The sequence below is a fragment of the Ammospiza nelsoni genome, chromosome 4 (assembly GCF_027579445.1).
Source record: "Ammospiza nelsoni isolate bAmmNel1 chromosome 4, bAmmNel1.pri, whole genome shotgun sequence".
NCBI classification, from domain to species: domain Eukaryota; kingdom Metazoa; phylum Chordata; class Aves; order Passeriformes; family Passerellidae; genus Ammospiza; species Ammospiza nelsoni.
Genome location: NC_080636.1, coordinates 55,225,286 through 55,248,463, shown reverse-complemented (window position 1 = coordinate 55,248,463; position 23,178 = coordinate 55,225,286). Strand labels below are relative to the sequence as shown.

General features: G+C 37.4%; 1 protein-coding gene across 1 annotated transcript in view; it reads left to right on the top strand.

Moving 5' to 3' along the window:
- HHIP (hedgehog interacting protein) overlaps positions 1 to 23,178 on the top strand; it is a 70,924-nt gene that overhangs the window by 8,678 nt on the left and 39,068 nt on the right. The window contains exons 3-4 of the mRNA XM_059470759.1: positions 5,801 to 5,957; positions 6,776 to 6,977. Of these exons, the coding sequence (XP_059326742.1) occupies positions 5,801 to 5,957; positions 6,776 to 6,977 (359 nt within the window). The remainder of the gene's footprint in view (positions 1 to 5,800; positions 5,958 to 6,775; positions 6,978 to 23,178) is intronic.

The following is a 23,178-nucleotide window of genomic DNA, read 5'->3' as shown; positions in this document are numbered from 1 at the left end:
CCCCAAAGCAAAGCAGAATAGGTCATAGTTGCCAAGACTGCCTGCTGAACAGCGATAACAGATTAGATATTCTAAATGTTTGGCCCATATAAGAAGTCAGCACAAAGACATTTTTGACATGAATTTGTAGCTAGCACAAATGATTTTCATATTCTGCACAACGAGACCCTCAGAGTTGTTTTGTGACATTCTACGTTTATGAGGAAACAATTTATTTAATTGAAAAAAGTGAAAGAGGGAAAAGGGGGAAAGAAGGAGGAGGTGGAGGGAGGGAGGATGAGAAAGGGCTGAGCAGCACAGGAGCTACAGCCACAGGAACCTCGCTCCTCAGATCAACATATGTGGTGACGAATGACAAATTTATTTTTCTACAAAGTTTGTGTATATGTAAAACTGCTGAAGTGCATCAAGATGTCAAGTGCTTTTTGTGACCACCCAGGTTGCCTTGAAAGATAACCAGATGAAAGCATAACTTTAGCACTGGGCAGAGCACTGTGCTTTGCAGCAAAAGAGCTTACATACTTTAGCATCAGTTAAAATAGGATTTTTCCTACATCAATCAGATGCTAATAATTGTTCTAAATACTTGTCCTGAAAGTAGGTTGTACTAACAAAAACTTGTTGCATGCTTACATCCACCAACAGGATTAATTTGGTGAGTTGACTGGTACTCATGGTTGTTGATACCTATTCTTGCATTTCCCAAAGGTATTCATTAAGATTCAGGTCCCTCTTTTTGAGAAGATGACCTATAGTATTTTAATATAGTTTCATAGTCTTGTACATTCTGAAACATAAGTAATTAAAATAACTTATTTGGGGTTCTGTTTTCCTTGTGAGACTTGTATATCCGTAATAATATTTATTGCAAAAGAAAGAAAAAAATAGAAAATGTGGAAGCTGTGTTTTCAGCTTAGCCTTGAGGATTTTACAAAGAGTTGAAAATTAACAGGCCCCCAAACCCAAGGTCTCTGGCAATGATTCACTGTGCATTTGTTAAAATGTCGAATAATTACTCTTCCTCCATTAGGGAGTGCTAATTGTTTCTGAACACCAATACAACAGAGTTTAAGGAAATTGCTGATTACAAAAATAATTTTATCCCTTAAGTCCTGTGCAAATGAGAAATATTATTAACATTTGAAGACACAAGCATCTTTTCTGGGATTGAAATGTTAGCAGGACATATTAACCAAGAAGGCTGAGAAATTATGCATCAGTTATTTTCATGAGTTAACTTCAAAAATTCATTTATGTTCTGTCTCCTGCAAAGATGAAAACTCTAGCAGATCCTTGGTTAACTCTTTTGAAGACAGCAGTTTGCCCACCAGTTATGACTGAATCAGAACTTCCACTGACTTCCTAAGGAATATTGAGAGAAAAAGTGGACCTTATTCCTTATTCAAGCAGAATAATATCAGAAGCTGTTAGGATTATCTGCATGAGCAGGAGGGTGTAATGTTTCACCAAGACTTTGAGATTAGAGCTTTTCTGGTTCATTCCAGATAACTGTTCTGATTATTTCTCATCTAATCTTTACTTCAAGCCTCAGTCTAAGGGATTATTGATGGAGACACTGGAGTTAAGTGATTTAATGAAGTGTCTTCAGTCAATATGAATTTTAAGTTTTCCCTTTCCATAAGGGAAGACTGTGTAATATTTATTACTAATACAGATAGTAAAGAAAGCCACAGCTGATTCTGCTTTTAGACATAGTCAGAAACTCAATCCGTGCCATTGGAAGTGGCATATTCTAAGGAACAAACCCGTGCCACAGCCATGGTGCCATCCAAGGACATGGGAGAAATTTTGAGCTATCTGGCCTCCATTATTTCTATTTGAAGAAATGGGTTCCAGATGATTGTGGGTGAATTCAGATCCAGGCCCAGATCTGAATCCAGACATTACCAGAACAGACGTCTGATAGGATTTTTCAAGCACCAAACAGGGTGTTCCAAAATGTTGGAATTCCAGCTGAAAACATTGGAATTCTAAGAAGTTCTACAATTCACAGAGCACTTCCAGAAGTTCTAACATGGCTGATTAATGGTCACAGTCAACCTGCAGAAAAACAGTAGTGGGTGGTAAATTTGCTACTGGTAACAAGAGCATGAAGGGGATCAACCTAGCCCTGCCTGTGTGCAGGAACCTGCAGTGTCTGGGCAGGAGACGAGGGTCACCAGTCTCTTGAAAACCAGTTGGAAATTATGTGAGCTACCAGTGGACTTAGTACATTTTGAAACGATCTGTCTGAAATCACGTCTTTGGTTTGGTTTTTACTGGCAATTTGAGAAGAGAGGAGAATATGGGGCTTCTGTGAACAAATTCACATCTAGCTGTCAAAGGTGCAAATCAGAAAAAAAATCCCCAAAAGGTGAAGGCTGCTTTGACACAAAGTTAAACTGTATGCTCAAGGTCACAGCAGAAATCAAGCAGGTGAGCCTGATTTCCAGATGCCCTCAAAGGCAGTGCAGGTTTCCTCAGATGAGTGGATGATACTCAATCCTGTGTGCAAGGCAAAGTCTTTGACTTGCTGCAAAGTCTGAGATGTGTGCTGCCATGGCACTGGAGTTGTGTGTCAGAGAGAAGGGGAAAGGGGATGGGTAATCAGGGAATCCAGCAAAGTGGAATTTGGTGAAGATAGGACAGGAAGGGAGATACAGTGTGAGGAACAACTGGCTGCAAATACCAGTGGAGAGAGGAGGTGGGGATCAGCTGGGAGCAGTTTTCCTTTGAAAAGGCTTTTAATCTTGCAATTTATTCCCACAGTGTTTTATAAAGGCGAACACAGAAAGCCTTCACTGTAGCTGCCTTAACTGAAAAGCCTGTCGTTGGATTCTTATTTGCAAGACAGAGTTTAGCATAGAAATGCAAGGCTGTGCAAAATCTGACACTTAAACATGATGTTTAATCATCCTTTGTGATTTCAGTTTTCTTTGTTAACACAGGCACCGCTCTGTCAACGCGTACACAGCTGGTAGGAAATTTGTAATAATATGTATGAGTCTTTTAAAATAAATTAGTTAGTACAGAAATTCACACAGGACCAAGGGTTGCAGTCCCTATTCCTTTTTTTTTTCCTTTTCTCCAAACAATTCTAGTGCTTAGGGGCACTTGTCAGGGACCATTCTTCTGGACACTGTACAAACTCTGAACAAAATGGCAAACTGTACACTAAAGACCTTACAATCTAAGCATGAGAAAGAAGATAATAAATGGCTACAAGCAGATAGGAGTGCACAAGCAAATGTTTCTCTAAATGTCCTCTGTTAAGCCGTTAGTATGTTAAATAGAGCATATATAAGACATGGAGGGTTTTTTTTCTAAATTACTATGTTTTTATAGAATAAAATAGCAATATTCCACCCTTAATGCACAGGTGAAACTGTATTTACAGAGGTTACATTCCTCCCAGTAATGCAGCATTTTTCATAGTTTAATTCTAGCCCCACTTTTTTACAAGTGTTTCTAATGAAAATGGTCCATGAGCCTTATCCTTTCTTAGAATCTGCTGATGGATTTGCTAAGCAGCAAAAGGCAACTGCAGTGCACCATGCACTTTAGTGCATGATAAAATATTTCATGAGGCAAAGGGATCAGTCTTACATACAAGAAAAGGCATTGCTCTGATCAAGTGAGTTTGCATCTGATTGTTATTTAAAATTGACATTTTCTTAGTGAACAACATGATCACAACCTGCTCTGGGTTTCCCTGACTAAAGATAACACTCAAGCCAAGAGAAGTTTATCTTTAGTGATTAGTAAATTGTATACTTGGAAAATTCTAGAAATTCTTAGTAATCGTACACCTCTAATTTGCTATTGCATTTTTTCAAATGACCCACTGTGCCTAGAGAAATAAATTATTAAAGACAAACCCCTGTATTCTTAAGTCAAATAATTCAACAGCAAGATTTTAGATTACCTTTGATTTTGGCATTATATTTACAAGCCTTGGAATACTACTCTATGATTATATCAGAATTCCTCTTCAGTTGTTCCACTTGAAATTACATCTCCCATTTTCTCCAAGTAACTACTATAAATTAAAAGCAGGTCTTCAGAGATGAAGTTTACTGAAGCTCCAAATCATGGTAATTAAACTTTTACACCACAACACACTACCATGTGTTTCCAGATATTATTTTATAGAAATCAAAGGCAGACTTTGTCCTGTCATTTTTTCCAATATTTTTAAAGGAAGGTATATATGAAAAGAAGTATAGTTGGGTGGGAAAGGCTTTTCACTCCACAAGAATTCTGGGATCCAAAAAATTTTCCTATTCCACATAAGGAAGAAATTGAACTCTTTCGAAATTTTCCATGAAGAAAGCCACAGAGAGACCACCCCAGGATAGCTAATAAAGTTGTTGTTAGGACATTTACTTGGGAAATGGGAGACTTAGGGTCAAACTCTTGCCTGACAGATGAGGGGCATTGACCTGAATATTCCTCTTCCTAATGAAACACCCTAATTACAAGACATTGGAGTATAGTGATACAAGGTTTGCTGTCTGGTTCTGTCTGTTTCATTTAGACCAGAAGTTTGAGCTTGGACCAGAAACATCATGCTAAGTAAAATTTTGTCAAAACTGATAATGTTTCTGAAAAAGCTTTGCTTGTAAGAAATTGGCATTTTCCAATGAAACACAGCTGTCCCTGATCAGTTCTTATTGTACGTTGTAAGCCAGAGGTTTTATGGCCAAGATCTATGGATTACTGCATTATTCACAAGTGGTAAAGCCATGCATAAATTAGGCCTCTAATTCCAATTAAGTGCTAATTCTGTGTATCCTATGAGTTATGTCCTGGACTATAGTACATCCTAAGACAGTTGCCAGTAATGCAAACAGGAACAAAGGTAACTTAAGACATATTATCTCAACAATGTTCTGGTGAAATGGTGCATGTATAACTGGCCAGACTCTGTCTTCTTATATTTAATACTCATGATTAAAACCTGGATTGAAATGAGTAGAAATAGGTTTGTGAACAGAAACAGATTTTTTTTTCAACCTCCTTTAATAAAATGCAAGAAATTAATAGCAATAGTGGCAGGGTTTTTCTTCAAAGGCTCCCATTTTATCAACTTTGTGTTTCTCTGGGTCTTCAAAATCCTTCCCATTTTAACCTAAAACCTAAGGACCACCTTTTATCCAGTGCAGCATGAGACATATCCCCTTTTCAGGGGATGGGGCTGAGGAACTGGGCTTCACCATGGGACACTGCTCAGCTACTTTAATGCTGGAGAGACCACCTGGATGTCAACGTGGTGCAGTTTTCAGCACTACTTCCCACTTCTCACCTCTCCAACCAATGTCCTTTGCTGGCAGCATTCCACAAATCTTTTACTGCATGTCTTTTACCAGAGTCTTCACTGAGATTCTGACTAGAACTAATCACTTATTTTAAAAAAATTAAACAGAAGCTGCTCAGGCTATTTAACAGCAGATACTACACTTGATTGATAGGGTTAAAATTAGGGAGAAGTGTGTCACAGCCTCAACTCTGAACTTTGTCTCTTAATTTTTTAGTGAGTGAACTATTGTGTCATTTTGAATGAAACTTAAGCACACTGAAAATGAGGTTTAATACAAATACAGATGAATAAACTGCAAAAGGCAATGCTCAGTTTGTGTTTATACATTTGTGTTTATTCAGAGCAGACTCTCTTTTTGCAGATAGCCCTTTGTTTAAAATGTCTTTTTCCACTATAATCTATTTAAAGATGAGTTTGATGACACAAAACTGCAGACATGACAACACACTAAATATTTGTATGCTCTTTTGCATTTTTAAGGTTTCCTCCAAACTACAGCTGATGAGTTTTGCTATTACTATGCAAGAAAAGATGGTGGTGTGTGCTTTCCAGATTTTCCAAGAAAACAAGTGCGAGGGCCAGCTTCTAACTCCCTGGACCACATGGAAGAATACGACAAAGAGGAAGAGATCAGCAGGTTCATAAAGATAAATGCTGTTTAATGCTGAAAAAAACCCCCTAGCAAAGCCTGTGGTTTTCACAGTGAAACAGCTCCGTGTGTGCTTATGCTGAGCAGCTGTGTTTTCCAGATGTGACTTTCCTTTGCTGCTGCTAGAGTACGTCAAAAGAGAAAGTTACACGAGCTTCAGCACTTCAGTACCATTTGATATTTGCCTTGCTGAAAAGGTGTTAGAATCCTGCTCTGATCCACCCTGTGGATCTTGGTTATTGTCCAGCCCATGGATCATTCATAGTTCTGGGAAGTAATCTGTACCTAAATTTAATATTACTAAAAAACAGCAATAAGTTTATTAGTAAATTTATGTCATCATCTTCAATTTATTTCATTTGTGGAGGGTTTTTTTGTGAAAATAATTAAATTAGATTATTCCATCATAAGTCATTATTTTAAAATGGATATTAGAATCCAAATTAAGTGATGAAATTTACTCTGTTTATTTTATAGTAGAAATTCTGTATTTCTAAATTATTCTCTTCTTTTGCCAACTTTTTTTCCTCTCCCATTGCTCTACATTTTGGATCTAAGTTTATTTAATGTTCTCATTTTTGTATGTAGACCAGATTTTCCTCAACTGAAGTTAAAGCTGATTTTCTGTATTATGTGCTTGCATACATTCAAGGGAATAATTTATCCACATTAATATATTTTAAATGTTTTATTATAAACCTGTTTTTAATATTATTGCACAACAATAATTTTATCTTTTTGGGACACTGTTGTATCATGGTTACGAGAAAGAAGAAATGTCTCACTATTTCTTTAAATTTCTTTAGAAAACACAAGCACAACTGCTTCTGCATTCAGGAGGTTGTGAGTGGACTGAGGCAGCCTGTGGGAGCAGTACATTGTGGGGATGGATCCCATCGCCTCTTCGTTCTTGAGAAAGAAGGATACGTGAAGATCTTCACTCCCGAAGGAGACATACTCAAGGAACCTTTTTTGGATATACACAAGCTTGTTCAAAGTGGAATAAAGGTTGGATTTTATACTTACCTCTACCTTTTTATATTTTAGCATGTATATGGGTGAAATGGGAAGAATATTTTTTAGGTATAATTAAATTTAAATAACAAAAAAGAGTAACAACAAGAGACACCACAGTTCTTTATGGCAAAGAAGTGAAAACTCATAGTGGGAAGGGAAAACAGCATCTTGTAACTCTTATCGAACTATTTTCTTTCCCTTCATTTTTTCCTCACTTTAAATTCAAATGAAACTATTCAGCACCAGCATTCCACAGCAGTATCTTTGTATTTTCTTCCTTTGGGCTCATTTCCAGCCCATTGAATTCAGATGAGTTTTGCTGCGGTGGCAATGGGAGCAAGTTTGGCTCAGGGCCTCCCCTGCCCTCCAGGTGCTCGGTGATGCCTGGAGACCTGGACACAGGAGGGGGCCTGGGAATGGTCAGGGATGCCCTGGAGAGGAGCAGGGGTGCTCATTCCCTCTTGGCTCAACCCCAAATGTAGCCCAAGCTTCCCTGGGTGGGAGGCTGCTCTAAAACTGTGTGTGTTGGAGGGGCACATAGAAGTGACTGTCCCTCTGAATTCAAACATGGGGGTTGGTGGGATGAACAGCTTCCTTCCTGTCCACTGGGAACACTTTTGTGATTGGGGCAGTGAGTGGGGAATGGGCACTGATGGGAATGTGTTGGAAGGTGGAGGTGAGAAATTACATCTAGTTATGGGGTAAGTACCAATGGAAAACTTAAGTCTGTTGGAAGATATTTTACTTCTGGAATGCTGGAATTCAAGTGTTGTTCCATGTTGATTTCTTGTCACAATTCAGAGTGGTAATGCAGGTAAAATTCAGCTACATAAAGAAGCTTTAAGTTGTAATCAGGTTATGCCTAGAACAGTCAGGACTATGTATCAAAAAGCCTTCATGGATGAAAGTCATGTTGACACACTCTTGACAGAGGGATCTTAACTGATAATTGTGACAAACCACGTCAATTTGGAATGCATAGCACATGTTAACTAATAATTTTGTTTCAGCTGTAAGGGCAAGAGGCCAATTAGGATAGAGTTTTCTGAGAGAGAATCTCAGAGGTTTTTAGTGTGTATTGAAAAAGAGAGCAATGAAACATATTGCCCCTTTTTCAGGAGAAAAAAAAACTACTTTATATGATTATGTATTTTGCTGAATGCTTCCCTTTCTGCCCCTGAAGATAACCATTATGTTCAAGATATCCAAACAGAAGGGACTTATCAGGGGTGGTTTTGAACACCTAAGGCTGTTTCATATTTCTTAACCAAAAGTTCTGATCACTTGTACTTGTGGAAAACTGACAGTGAAATTTCCACAGAACTGTTATTGGTCCCAAAGGAACCTTTCTTGAGGAAACTTTTACAGCTGCAACTTAGAGACAAGGCTAAATGGAAAACTGATTTTCCATGCTTCTGAACAGGCACTAACCTGCTTGATATGACTCCCAACAGGTACACTCAGGATCAGATACAACTTTCAGTTCTGTTTTAAATCCGTGACCTGATCTTTTTAAAAAATCATCATGTAATGGTCTACACTGGATCTGTTTCAACTATAACATTTTATGTAAATAATTTGATGTTTCTAAGCTAGAAAGTCTAATTCAATTCCCTGAGATAACAGTCCAGTGACTGAGCATAATTGTGTTGCAGTGTTTAATGCAGGCTGGCAAGAATGGAGGCTTTATGTACTTTGCAGGGAAGGAGAAAGGGAATGTGCCTAGGAGCAGGACTCCAGCTCTTAAATAGAAAGAGTAAAGAATTTGTGGAATGAGTACATTACATAAAATAATAAATAAATCAAAACCCCCAAACCTCCTATAACATAAATTATAGTTTTAAAACAAGGGTTCTTAAACATTTTTACATTTGCAGTCTAGTTCCTATAATCATTGTCCATGGTCCCTTACCCACAAGGATGGGAGATCACTGTGGCAATGGCAGCATTGTCACTACTTGACAGAGTATTTGGTTTTACTTACCTGTTACTTCAATACTAGAAATCAGTAATGGAGAATACTCTGTGGACAGATGATTTTCCAGCAGGCAGTGCAGAACAGGCAGCAGTTACAAAAACCTCAACAAACCACTCTGTAAAACACTGCATCCACTTGCACAGTGCAAACATCATGGAATGTGTCCTCTGTGCTCACTTAGGAACCATGTATAGTGCCAGAATTTGGATATACACACTTTGAAGAAAACAAAAACTGCTCATCTGTTTTCCAGCCTCAGAGCAATAATACCAAGAAAAGGCAAACTTTTTTTTTCCCCTAAAAAGAAGTGTAAAAATTTTCTCTCTTACACTCAAGTGTCTGAAAACAGATGCTTCTGCTATTTTCTTTCTGTACCTGAAATACAAACAAATACTTAACTCCAGTGACAGTAAAAACAGCAAAAATACTTTTTCAGAATTTTAGAGACATATGTTGCACCCAGTAAATAATTAGAATAATGATAATTACAATGCCAATAATGCAGCTGTGGTTGAATCAAAGGTAATATAAATTGATGCCTCTGAAAAGAATTTTGGACAGCTATCCCATTAAGATATTTATAATACCAATAGATGGAATAATATAGTGTTGGCTAATTTTGTCTTCTTTTTTAATGTCAAGAGGAAATTTAGCAGTGATAAAATCATTATATTTTCATAAATTAGCAAATCTGTTCCAAAGAATCAACTTAAAACTATCCTGAAGCTGATATAACCAAGAAACTGAAGTGATATATTTCCTTCATAAAAATAATCCTGGAGGTTGGTTTTAATTTCACAAACATATTTCACTCATTACAGTACTGGCAGTCAGATAAGGAGAAAGACAATATACAAAAACAGAGGAAGAGAAGTGATTGCATAGTACAACAAAAAGTCATGTTTCCCTCCTAAAAAGATGCCTTTTTATTTCTCTAATGGATCTGCTGATCCCTGTATTGGTGAAATTCATTTGAAGCCCCTAGCATTGCTCTGAGCACCTTTGTAGGGCTTCTTCATGGGCTCTGCTGCCCTAAGCACATAATTCAGATTGTCTGGGCTTCCTTCTTGTCCATCACTCCTGGGAAGGTCTGTGGATATAAATAGAAAGTAAGTGAGAAGAGTGGTGCAACTCTTGCCCAAGTTTTATTGGTCCTTTGGCTTTTAATGTTCATTGAAGTCACTGAGGTTCTCTGCTTGAAAACTCTTGCTGCAGTGCAATTACTGACAGTTACATGATTGAATTTTAGGGAGTTCAAATTAAAAAGGAGCAGTGATAATTTTATCTGCTGCCAGTATCTCAGAAGGAATGAGCACAAGTGCGGAGAAGCATTTCATAACAGAGATACACTTCATGAATGGATGATAGTGACTTGTGCTTCTTTGTGGTCCTGCTCAAGAGAACATTAGATACAGGATTCCTGAAGATTTAAAAAAAATTTTTAAAAAGCTTATGAACCAATTTTTCTTTGCACGTCTCCTAATTTCTGCACAGTTAGCAGGAATGCTTTTTTGATCTCCTATTTTTTAACTTAGTTGTTGGAAGCCATGAATGGATATTAATCAAGAATTTGCTAATTCAACATCTGTGGCCTTCTCCACTGCATTTTATGTCACCCTGGCTACATAAGTATTGCCAAGTGTGGACACTTGGCCAAGCCCCTCCTGTCACCTCCTCCCCTGCCTCAGGAATGTGGTGACAAGAAAAATCCATGTACCTTGGTCTTGCCTCAGAGCTGAGCGAGGACATGAGTGAGACAAGGACCTGTAACCAAAATCTAGGCCATGCACCTGGCTCAACTATCTAGGAATATCTAGCCCAGTGTAGTGGAGAAAATATCAATTCCATCTCCTAATATTCCATCTCCTAATATTCCATCTCCTAATAACGTGCCCATTAATATTGCAAACTACCCTGAGTGTATACAGAAGAATGAACCTTTTACCAAAAAAAACCCTCATAATACACCCAAACTAAAAGTCTGCTTTCCCTGTTTTGGTGATTTACTGCTCCATTGTTTTGTGGTGAAGAGAGCTGTTAGTTGCAGAGCAACATTTTACAGTTCTTCCTTCAAAGTTATGTAGCAAAGACAAATTTTTAATGAAAATATTAGAACACATTTTTTCTTTGTCTGATTTTCAACTGCTGTTATTTTCTTTCTGTTTTAAACTATTGCCAAGTAGAAAAGAGGCAGAAAGTTGAAATGAGAAGCGATTGAACTAATAATGGTAACACTTTAAGCGGCATTTAAGGAGACCTTATTCAATTATCTAGAGAATTTAGACCTAATGTGTCTGAATCTCTTGTCAAAATTTAAGTAAAAAAATTAAAGGCTCCAGAAGTATCATGCAAATCTGATTTTATCTCATAATGCTCTCAGCAGGGGAAAAAAAAGTGTCAAAACAATCCAAACACTTGGATTTAATGATTTCCTGAGATGTAACAAGGCTGAATATGCTGTTATTATAAGATCAGTCCAGTCACCTGCTACTCAGGATTGTGTCTAACTTACAGAAAAATGGTCAATGCTGTAGCAGTTCTCCAAATTTTCATACTCCTTTGACTGTATTTTATCTTATTAACTGTATTATTTCCTAAGATTTGGAAACCTTTAGGTTAGCAGCAATCACCATAAAATATAGCACAACCTATTACATCAATTTTCACATACTTTCTTCTCTCCTGAGCCCAAAAACCTGTATTGGTCTAAAATATATTGTTCAGAAGGGAAGGCATCAAGGTAGGGTTTGGCAACTACAAAAAAATTAGGAACTTACCACTTCTCTTGGGAATTAAATGCTATAATCACCTTTCAGGATACTTTCTGAAAAGCTAAGTAGCTCTAGGGCTGCAACTGTTGGTCCTTAAATCATTTTTGTGGTCCTTCCATATAATCATTCCACTTCCCCAAATCCTTTTAAAACTAAGGACCTCAGAACTGTACAAAGTAGCCAAGTTTACATCTTACTGCTGCCAATGGTAAAATCAAGTCCTTGTAGTTAGAAGGTCATTTTCTACTTATAAATCCACTGACTGAACAAGCTCTTTAGGCTCAGAATTGCAGCAGGGCTTCATGTTCAGTTGCTTGTCATCTCTGATCCTTAGGTTATTTTCAGTTTATTGCTTTTTTGTTTTGTTTCCTTTTCTTTTCTTTTTGATTGTGACTAAGCTCTGGTGCAGCTCTGGTGTGTATCTGCTGGCTACAGGGTCATAAATTGCTCAGCCAGCAAGAACGGCTGCACTCTGCTGCACTTTGCCTCACACAGTGCTGAGAGCAGAAACCCCTGCAAAATGGGTGTCCTTAAATTTGCCATTGTGCAGTTACCACTTGCACTGGTGTAGAGATTCAGTTATTTATATTTTTTTAGCTAGTAATAAAATATTTCTCATGTATCTCATGGGAATATCATGATAAAGAGCAAAGTCTCTGAGGAAGGAAAGGGCATGGCAGGAGAGGGAAGGGAAAAGGGACAGAAAATTTCAGTTAAGTGATATCAGAGTTCACCATTGAGAACATATGAGTTAAACTCTACCTCTGTCACCTTCTCTAAGATTGTGGTTTTACTTGTCAGAAACATTTTAACAGAAATTTCTCCTAAATTTTGAGCCATAGTCACCTTCTTAGTTCATCTTGCTTTCAAACTAATACCAGTAAGACTACTTTATGTGAGGTTTTTTAATTCCCAAAGTTTTTAAAATGCTATATTCCTACTTAATTCCTTACAAATATTTTAACAGTCAGTTCTCTTTGCAAGGAAAAAAATTCCACAGAAATATTTGACAATTTTTTTTAAGTGTATGCTCAGCAAATTTCCCAGTAATAGCCTTTAGATGAGTTACAAGTTAGATATATCTCTTGCTGTGTTTTCATAGTTTTTTAATCAGAACACAAGTGCATTCAGTCCTGCAGAATCTTATTAATGAGTGATCCAGTGACTCAGGTAGGAATTTTCTGTGATGCCATGAAGACTGCTGTGGAACACAGCAATTCATATGTTCAGTATAAGGCTATGGGAGTAGACTGTCAGGCATTAAACATGTTAGCTGTGCTGCTCTGAGCCAATTATTCCAGAGTTTCTCAGGACCAAATAAGCATCTGGTCACCACAGGCATCTTTTTGCTGGAATGCATGATTGGTAGTGGAACATCTACTGTGCCTTCATGGTTGTGTCAAGATATTGGAACAGACTGCCCAGGGAAGTGGTGGAACCACCACCCCTGGAGGTGTTCAGAAGGCAGGTGGATGTGACACCTGGGGACGTGGTTTAGTGGTGAACATGGTGGTGCTGGGTTCATGGTTGCACTTAATGATCATAGAGGTCTTTGCCAAAGTTAATGATTCCATGATTCTGTGACATTTAATCACATGAATATGTATTACTCAGGTCATTCAACATATAATCAAATAATTTTTTCGTTAAATTGCCACTACCTCCAGCACTGGAAGAGCCTGCTCCAAGAAGCTTATAAGAGGTTGTGCTGTCTTTGCAGTGAGGAGTGGCTACAAAATCTACAGTAAGCCAGGGATAAAATCTATTTAAAACTTGATGTGGGAATCAGATTGTGTTATTTGCTGAATTGCTCAGTTCTGTCACTGATAAAACTTCTCACATATTCCTCTTGACTGGATGTGTACATTTGTTCTTGCATCTTGCTGATGCACAGACAGATCTAAGTTAACACATGCACTGTCCATTGATATCCACAGGATTTATGTTATTGACAGAATAATTCACATAATTCACATAATTCATGCTAATCCTTCCATCCAAGTCCAGTAATTTCAATTTATTTCCCTCTGAACACTTACATGGATGAGGCTGAAATCAATGGACCTTTCTTGAACTTTTTGCCCTGACATCACAACAAGCTGTGCTCTCCTCCACTAAGCACTAGCTTGTACTCTCCACAAAGGTTATTTGCTCTCTGCTCCCTTGAAAGCCAAACTTACAGTGGCTACTAAATTCATGACCAGTTAGTCCTGAAAGGGATTATTTTGATGTATGGAGAGAAAGGGGAGCAGTGGAAGGTTGTATTTCTCTCTGGACACTGGAAGGACAACTGAGAGGTCCTATATAAATTTCTTTTTTCTTCAACCCAATGAGCCTGCAATTCTTCAGAGTTATTCAGAAACAGATTGTGAAAACTCAGATAGTAAATTCTAATTGTCCTACCAGACCAAGCTCTCAGCTCTATATGAAGAATGGGGATAGTCCTTTAAAATAACAATGTTGAGGCACAGAACATTAAGTATGACATATATTCTATGAGGAACAAACCAAGATTTCATTTTCATTCCATTCTACAATTAACTGCACCAGTGCTGAGTGCAAACTCTCTTTGCTGTCCTGCTCCTGTACTTCTAAGAGTAATGAAATGGTAAATCCGTGTAAGGCATGTGCATACACCCAGGAAGTGGGGCAAGGTGAAAGAAATTATTGACATACAGCAGTGATACCTGTGGGGTATTTTTGGTCGTCCTGGAACTCCTCTTTCAGTGTATGAAAAGGGGGATTCCAGCATGTCTTTGGTGAGAAACTGAAACACTACATTGCCTGTGTTGTTGCAAAAATGACAGATCTTGGATTTCTCCTGGAGACTGCAGAGGGAAGTGATGACAGGGAAGTGAGGTAGACTATTTTTCAGCAGGACTTGCAGTTGAAGTGATGTCAGGTCCCAGGACATGAGGATTTCTCATCTGAGACTTCAGAAGAACAGCAGTCAGACCTGTGGCACAACAGACATAACTTTTGAGGCCACACCTCACCTGTGAGCTGCCCACTAGGCACCACAATTAATTGCTTTTAAATGTCTTCACATAATTTGAGCAGAAAACTCGGAAGGAAATAATAGTTAAGGTCTGAAAATGGCCAAATGTGAAAAAATCAGGACATTTTAAAGAGAAACCACATAGAATATCATTGTTTATAGTGACCTAAACAGTAACAAAACAGACACAATATTCTGCATGAGAATTCAGCCTTCTTCATGAAGAGGAAGATTTTTTTTTCCTTAATCAGTGATAAGTTCTTTGTAATTTTCAAGAGGGCAACATTGCTATTGTGAGGATTTAATATACTTTAACTTTGTTCAGAATCTGTAAAATACTGCATTTTAACCAAAGATTGTATAATGACAGTGAAATGTGCCTGGATTTCTCATTAACCATTTGCAGATTTTGGTTCTAATCCTAATAGGGACACAACAGGCCTTTGAAAGAGATTGTATCTTAGCACCATATAGCTTTATTAAAAGTGAAGTTTTTTACCATCTAAAAAGCATGTGCCAAAAGCTCTTAGAGACCTCTATTTTTGTGTGAGAGCCTGTACTAGATAACCATACTGGAGCTAGCAATTGTGGAACAGTGCAGTGGCTCTCAGGTTGTAAGCTGACCAGATGAAGAATTGCCAGTTTATTCTGAGGAAATTTGAATCAACAAAACATAATTGTGTCTGTTGATTTTGGGTAGCGTGTCTCAGATTTGAGGAGCTGAGAGGGGAAAGAAGATAATACTTTATCATTTTACATGCACATGTGTAGATTTTAATGTTCTGTGTTTCCTTGAGAGGAATCCCATGGTGCCAATTAACCTAACTTATTCCAAAACAATTCTCTGTTTGGAAAGAATAATTTTCATTGTGGGTGTTCCATGAAATTGTATGCCTCATACCCTGTTATTACTGAGATGTGTGCAGTGCAATTGAGAATGCCAGTTTCTTTTCCATGCTCTGTATAGATTATAGCTGTATCCCACACACAGTGCTAGATAATCCCTACTCTAATTTTGTTATGTGTACAAATCCTTTTTGAACACTTAGCGGTTTAAAAAATGTAAAAATCCATCATCTTCTGAAACTACATTTGTTAAAACCAAAAGCTGAATTTAGAAGTGATCAAAACCAATGAATAACATGGCAATTATCTAATTAAAAGGAAATTATTGCTTTTGCTGAAATATAACAGGCAGATCATGATAGCCAACACAAAATGGCAAAGAAGGAATAAAGTTACGCAGAAAATTCCATGGTTTTTAGCCAACACAGTTTCAACCACATGTTTTTCTTTATTGGGAGGAGGTTTAACAGTCCACTTAGGCTCCAGGATTCATCATCCCTTTAAGCTCTTGGACACCCCAAAAACTGTAATGAGGTCCTAAGAATCCTTCAGGGAATCCATGACACCCCAGAGCTCTCAAAACCAGTCTGTGTCCTTGGGGCTTCTTCTCTGTGCTCTCCTGTCCACCAGAGCTAGGATTTCCTTTTGTTACATCCCTTGTACTGTGCCACATGGAAAAAGGGTCCTGTGTTTGTCTTAAAAGAGGTGAAAAATTGAGTAACACATTTATTTTCATAGTTAATACAGCCCAACTGCTATTCCTATATATATTTCCCCCAGATGCCACAGAACAATTTTCTTTTATATCCTCTTACACACATTTTCTCACAAGTTCTTAAGTCTTATTCCTTAGACAGGATCAGCAAGTTGGGCTGAGGGAGGAACACTTCCTCCAAGGAGCACTGGTATATTATCATGTTTTCCACCCATTTTATCCCCTCTGCAGTAAAAGTTGGACAAATGATCTGCCCCTAATTAATGGTTTATATATAATTTTAGCTTTTAAAAGCAGTCAGAACTAATTTTTCCCATTACCAAAAACATAAAAAGCTCCAAAAGATGAAACCACTTAGTAGCTAACACTTATTTTTCTTCATTGTCAGTGTCTGCCTACATTCTCATATTGCTGGAATTTTTAAAGAAATTATTCCATAAATCTCAATAAAGTAATATTCTCTCTTAGATTTAATTTGGAAAATGGAATATACAATCTGTGGGAGAGAGGTCTGCAAAATACTTTCAACCATTTGTTTTTAATTTACAGCAGATACTTTTTAAAACCTTGATCTATCTTCACTGGCTTTGGACTGCAATCCGTACAGCTGAATTGCAACAACTTTAATTTATGTAATAATCATTATTTTTATGCTTACTGAACGCCTTGAAAAGGAATAAAAGAGGGAGTAAATCATCCAAAAACTTTTATATTTTTGGCATTCTTAAAAATTTGGTGAATCTCCTTCAGCTGGATTCTCAGTCACTGTAATAGCCCAGAGACAACACACAAGTGGTAGCAGATACATGGATCTGAGTGAGCTGTAGTGTTTGAGAAGAGGTTTATTTAATATCAAAACACATAAGAAAAGTACTTACTTGAGTTCTTCCTTAAAGAAAATGGATACCATAACAAACTGGATGCTTAATTGTTAGTAATAAATGTAAAATGGTATTGTGCACCTCACAGAGGCCTGGTTGAAGACGTGCCCAAGCACTACTGACTCTCTTTATCAAGTAGCACACCATATATAGGGCTGTTAAAACCCTGAGCACTTCAAAGATCTCATCAAATCAAAAGGATCTCAGATCAGAAGAGAGGGAATGTGGAACTTCCATTGCTGCTGTTTTCCTTCCCCATAATGGCCTTCCAAGATATGGCAGGACAATATTATCAGGACAGGATTGCTCCAGTGACTATTTGAGGGAAGGAGCAAGAAGTCGCAGTGCTCTCATGTAACAAGCAGGTGTGTGCCTGGGTAAATAAACCAGGAGATCAAATAAACCTTAACAAGCCACCTAGGAGATCTCTCCAGTTTGCCCCTACAGTGTCTTACAGATCACAGCCCTGCCAAACCCAGGGTGGTTCCAAACATCATATCCAAAGTCTGAAGCAGCAGACAAATCCAAAAGTAGGAAATATTAGGGAACTGCCTCACAGAAACCAGCCCCTCTGGGGTTTTACCCCTCTCCTAGTTCTCTCTAAGTGGGAAAAACCAAAACTATTTCAGAGACAGGATCCATGTTTCTCCAAAGGCCCATGGGGCTGGGAGGACTGCAGGTACAATTGGACCAAACCCTTTATTTACAAATGTTTGGTAAAGAAATGTTTAATGGATTACTTAATTCAAAAGTAATGTCATCCTTGAAGCAGAAGCATTGAAAACTCTGGTTTTTCTGTAGTTTAGTGAGTCAGCATTTTGTAACTTGCAACATTTAACACTTCTTGTAGAGATACATTCTCCCTACAAATTATATTGTCTATTAAAAATTTTTGCTTTTAAATGAGTTTGTTAAACTTTTACGGTACAAATAAAAAACCAAAAGGAACATGGTTCTATACAATCCATATAATTCTCTGTTTTGTATAAAATGCATATACATTTCATCAATGTGTATATATTTTATTTTACCATCTGCATAAATATTTCAACAATATTTCTAGAAGTAAGTATCCTATGGAAAAAAAGGTAGCAAATGACAAAGGGAAGTGAACTTAATTTGCTCCTTACTAACCTAGTAACTTCTGAAATCACTTTATATCAATGGTCAAAAAAAATTGCAAACAAAATGCATGAAAGAAAATTACTTTCAATCTGAGCAGAACTAAAATGATTTTTAATAGGGCCTGATAATTCCTTTATTCAATAAAACAAAAATGTACCTTCAACAACCCATGAATAATTTAGGTGAATTGAAACATCATGAGCTACAGTCCTTGGTACTGAATTTTATTTACTTGATTTCCTTAAGCATTGTAGTTCATCAAGGTAGAAATTACAGATGATTTCATAAAAGTGAAGAGAATGTCTTATCTATATGTTAGATATTCTAAATATGCAGCAAAGGGGAGGTTTTTGGAAAAAAAAAAAAGGAGCTTCAGAACTGAAGCACTGGGTTTTAAAACAGTGTCAGCAATGTGCTGACTTGGTTAGCAAATGTGATGGCCACTGAGCAGTAAGCAGTGATAAAGCAGAAAGTGCAGAGGCTATTGCTGTGCTATAGTGTCACTCTGTCTGGAGCATTCAGAGGAGCTCCCAGGGCTGGACTGCACAAAACTTGCACTTCTTCCATTATGTTTCCTTGTTTTCTGTGTGAATTCTGCCCATTTACAAGAGGGTAGAATAGTGTTTTCTTAATGCTGTCCTCAAGCACACAATTCTTCATTTGATCAAAAACTAGTGGAATTAGGATTTGTGTTCAACTGATTAAAGGTCTGGGTCCATGATACTTTGTTTCAGTTCTAACTGTTTGAAACTTTATCGTCTTAATTTTGAGACTGAACATACACTGTGTTGTTCTAATTGCACTGGCTTTTTGCAAAGAACTTTGTACTGTATTCAGCCAAGTTACAGGGTTTCCAAGATCATGGTCTTGGCTCAGGATAAATGGAGCCAATGAGCTAAACAAATTCCTGCTTTCTTGGTTCTTATAGTACGAGAAAAATGGAAAGAGCAGGATACTTTTACTGCTTTGTACAAGTGAAACAATCCTGGAAACTGCAAAAATGTAAGTTAGCTGTGTTTATGTCAGAAAGACACACTATTTTAGAAATTATTTTTAGCTTTCTTTCAAAATGTGAACCACAAATTATAACATCAATGAAGCAAACCTTTCTTGGAAAATTTAAGAAAAGTTCAATTTAAAATTATCAGTTTGGGATTTAAAATAATAAAGAAATTGTGTCTAGTACCAAATATTGTGTTCTCATAACATGTAATAGTAACAGCTCTGTGTTGAACGAGGATACATGTCTATATTTGTTTCAACTTCTGTTATTAAGAATGCTTTTCTAATGAGATAGATTTTAAAACTGGGGTTGAAATAAATGAGTAATGGAAAAAAAAAAAGAGAAGGGACTTCTAATCAGGAAAACAGTGTACATTCTTTCAAAGTCATGTTTATAAGTTCAGAGAAGCAGTGGATCTAGTTCAAAGACAAACCATATTTCAATGTGCTTTTCAGAACTACCATATAGTTCACTACTAAACATTGTTTTCAGCTGAATCTTAGCACAACAACAACTGATTGCTTGAGATAGATTACTGGGCATCATCATGGGCTTTCAGTCGTAAGGTATCACAATTTCTATGGAATACTGAGAGGGCAAATCTAGTCTTGATGCAGATCTTGAGCAAAATATATGAGTTGATTCAGGAAGTTAACGTGGTTGAGCTACTAAATAAAAGCGACCATAATGTAATTAAGCTCAACATCCTCCCGTGGGAACCTACCATAAGGTAATAATATTAAAGTACTTTTCAAAAAAGGAAGATTTTTATATTGAGGAAGTTAGAAATAGCCTGAAGGGGAAAGTTAGGAAATTAAAATCCATAGAAGCAGCATGGAGGTTCTTTAAAAGTAACTTATTAGATTCAGGGAAAATATGTATATACTGGAACAATCAGGAATCAAGAAGGTGAGAAATATCACAAGGTACAAGGGAATGTTCAGGCCCCCAAAAAATAATAATCCTGTAATAAAATGGAAATCCAACTCAAGTGGCACTAATAGAGCAAAATATAAATTCAGAACACCAGAGTAAGGGTTATATCCTGCCATTGTTTCACTGAAAGAGTAAGTAGGAGTTTCCCATAATATTCATGGTAGAACAACATTCTGAGGTTTGAGAGGAAATTTAAAGGACAAATAGGGAAAAATACAAAGAATTTTAAAAGACATCATAATAGAAGAACTTCCTCAAGCTAAGTGATGATCTTTGGCAGAGGCTGGTTAGGTGGACCAATGGAGTATAAAAGGAAAAGATACAACTTTATTTCTTTCCATAAGAGGAACTGAGAAAATAACATCCTATAGTTGGTGTTTGACATCTGCTGCTTCTCCACCTGTAGGATGAGAAGGGGGGGAAAAAAAAAGAGGGAGAATAGAAATCATGGAAAGCACCAGCATAAATTACCCTGAAAATAAGTACTCAAAAGCAACTGAACATTAGAGTGGTTAAGGTAATGAAGCTGTGCTATTTGTTTTTACAAAATTTCATCTTTGAGTCTGGCTTTTAAAGGGCTCTGAAGGTCATCCTGCAAATAACAGAGCAGGGAGAACAAAAAATCCTAGATGAAAAATTAGGAGAATTGTGAAATTAGGCCCAAAAAAGCATCTTGTTTAAATGTTGAGTTCTTGCCACAAACGGAATGCTGTCAAAGAATCTGTAAGATAATGAAGAGAAAGTAATTTATATCTCTAGAAGGTTTTATTTGGTGTTTCTGAAGAAAGTGGTATGAGGCATTGCTGCTCTAGCAATAAAAACATGAGCTGTTGTGGTTCTGACTGCACTCAGGCAAGAACTGCACCATACCAATGCCTCTGGACATATCTCCAGTACACTTCTAAATTAGGAGTGAAAAACAAATAGAAGAAATAAATAATCCATATCTTTAAAATAATTTTTAAATGTGTAATCTTGTATTGCTTCCAGAAAATCAGCTGTTACTTTGAAAAGTTCATAACTAAGTGTCTGAATTTGCTGGTGATACAAGATTGAGTGTGTTGGAAGGAAGTCTAGAGAAATTTTTTTAAATATAAGTAATGAAATGGCACAGTAATTCAATATAACATAAAGAATCTTTCAACACACAAAGAGCTCTCTGACCTTATTCTGTTCTATCCTGGAAAAAATATTAGTGTCAGTGACAACTCCAAAAATCTCTACTATAAAACTATAAAAAACTATAAAAAGCAGTTATTGAGCAGTACCTAAAAGAGGTATTTGGGTAATGAACACCGTCACTATTTAACTCAGCAGCATCCTCAGCAGTACAGCAAGATACAGTTGAACAAAATAATATTGAAAAGGGTTTTGATGGCATCTAAAAATATATTTAATTTGGAAAAAACCAAGATCTACCAGAAATAGGTGAAGTGATACATTTCAGAGAAGGCAATATTGCCTTTTTATTCTGTTTTTTCTTTGATTAAAAAGTTTAACAAATTGAATTGTCACACTTGAAAGGAATGACATTTGAGCAGCATAATCACTTGTCTGTTACATGCTCTGCTTTGATGGTTTTGATTCAGCACCAATTAATGAAGTATTTGCCTGTAGCTTTTCTGCTGCTATAATTTATTATCCAATTGCTTACAAAAAACACAGCAGCCATGGAGCTTTTCTGGTAGGGAACTAGGCCTCCTGTCAATAAAACTGGGTGCAGGTAGGTCCTATGTCTGCTGGTGTGGTAGCCTGTAGAACAATCACCTTTAATCTTTGCTTCAGATTCCTTGTCCAGAAATAACATAGTGCTAGTGTTTGTCTTCTGTGTGGGGCAGAACCAAGCAGCTCAAAATTAGCTTCTATGTGAAACTTGAGGTATGCTGCAAAGCTTGGTGACTTGATAACTCATTTAGGCTGCCAGACTCACATGTACAGGCTGGTTTGTATCAGGGCTGGACGCAATAGAAAACATTTCCAACAGAAACTAGGAATTGTCAAGATATACTTCTGGGGAAGCTTATAAAACTACAAAATATTGGACACAATGTACAATAATACAATTAAATTCAGAGAGGCAGCTTCAAAGGCACATATAAAGTCAATGGTCCTTGCTCACAGAGACCTGCTGTGCTACTGCATGAAATTAAATATTGTTTGGTTAAAGGGACACATTGCTCTATATAGATGAAGGACATTATCCAGGATAACCAAATTGAAGATTGTAGTCCCTGTCATTAATCAAATGCAGAATTCCTCTCCTAATCCTTACGAAGGTTGTTTGAATCCTTCTCAGGTAAAGACTAGAAATTCTAGTAAAAACAGAAAAAGAAAAGGAGTAAAAATCCGTAACAACATAAAAGTAGCTTGATAGGTTAAATCTTTAGATTAGGTGCCTGAACTGTTTTTTTTTTTTTTTTTATATTGATTATGGTTTTCCAACAGTACCTGCCACAGAAATGTTTTGCCAAAAACCCTACACTAACATTAGAGTCACAGAGTCTTGCCAAGGACAATTACATTGGGGATGTCATTCTCTAATGTCATTGTCACACCCAACTGCCCCACTTGCAGAACAAGGTCCCAAAGCCTTCTATTCCCTGGGCTGAACAGGGGAGGAAGAGGCCACTCTGGTGGCCTCTCTGCAGAGGGCAAATGCTCCAGTCCCCAGCCCCCTTCACACTCTGGTGTGGTGACACCACTCTGGTGCTGAGGGGCTGCAGAACTCAGAGCTACAGGTGTAGTGTCCCCTCTGCAGCCTCCTGAGTGCAGGGGAAGGGAGGATGAGCGGTTTCTCTGCTGTCTGTGCTTGTTAAGCAGCCCAGCCTGCTGCTGGGCTCTCTGCTGGCTCACGTTCAATTCTGTGTCTGCCGAGACCCCACACTCCCTTTCAGCAGAGCTGTCCCCAGCCAGTCAGTTCCCTGCCTGCATTGTTGCAA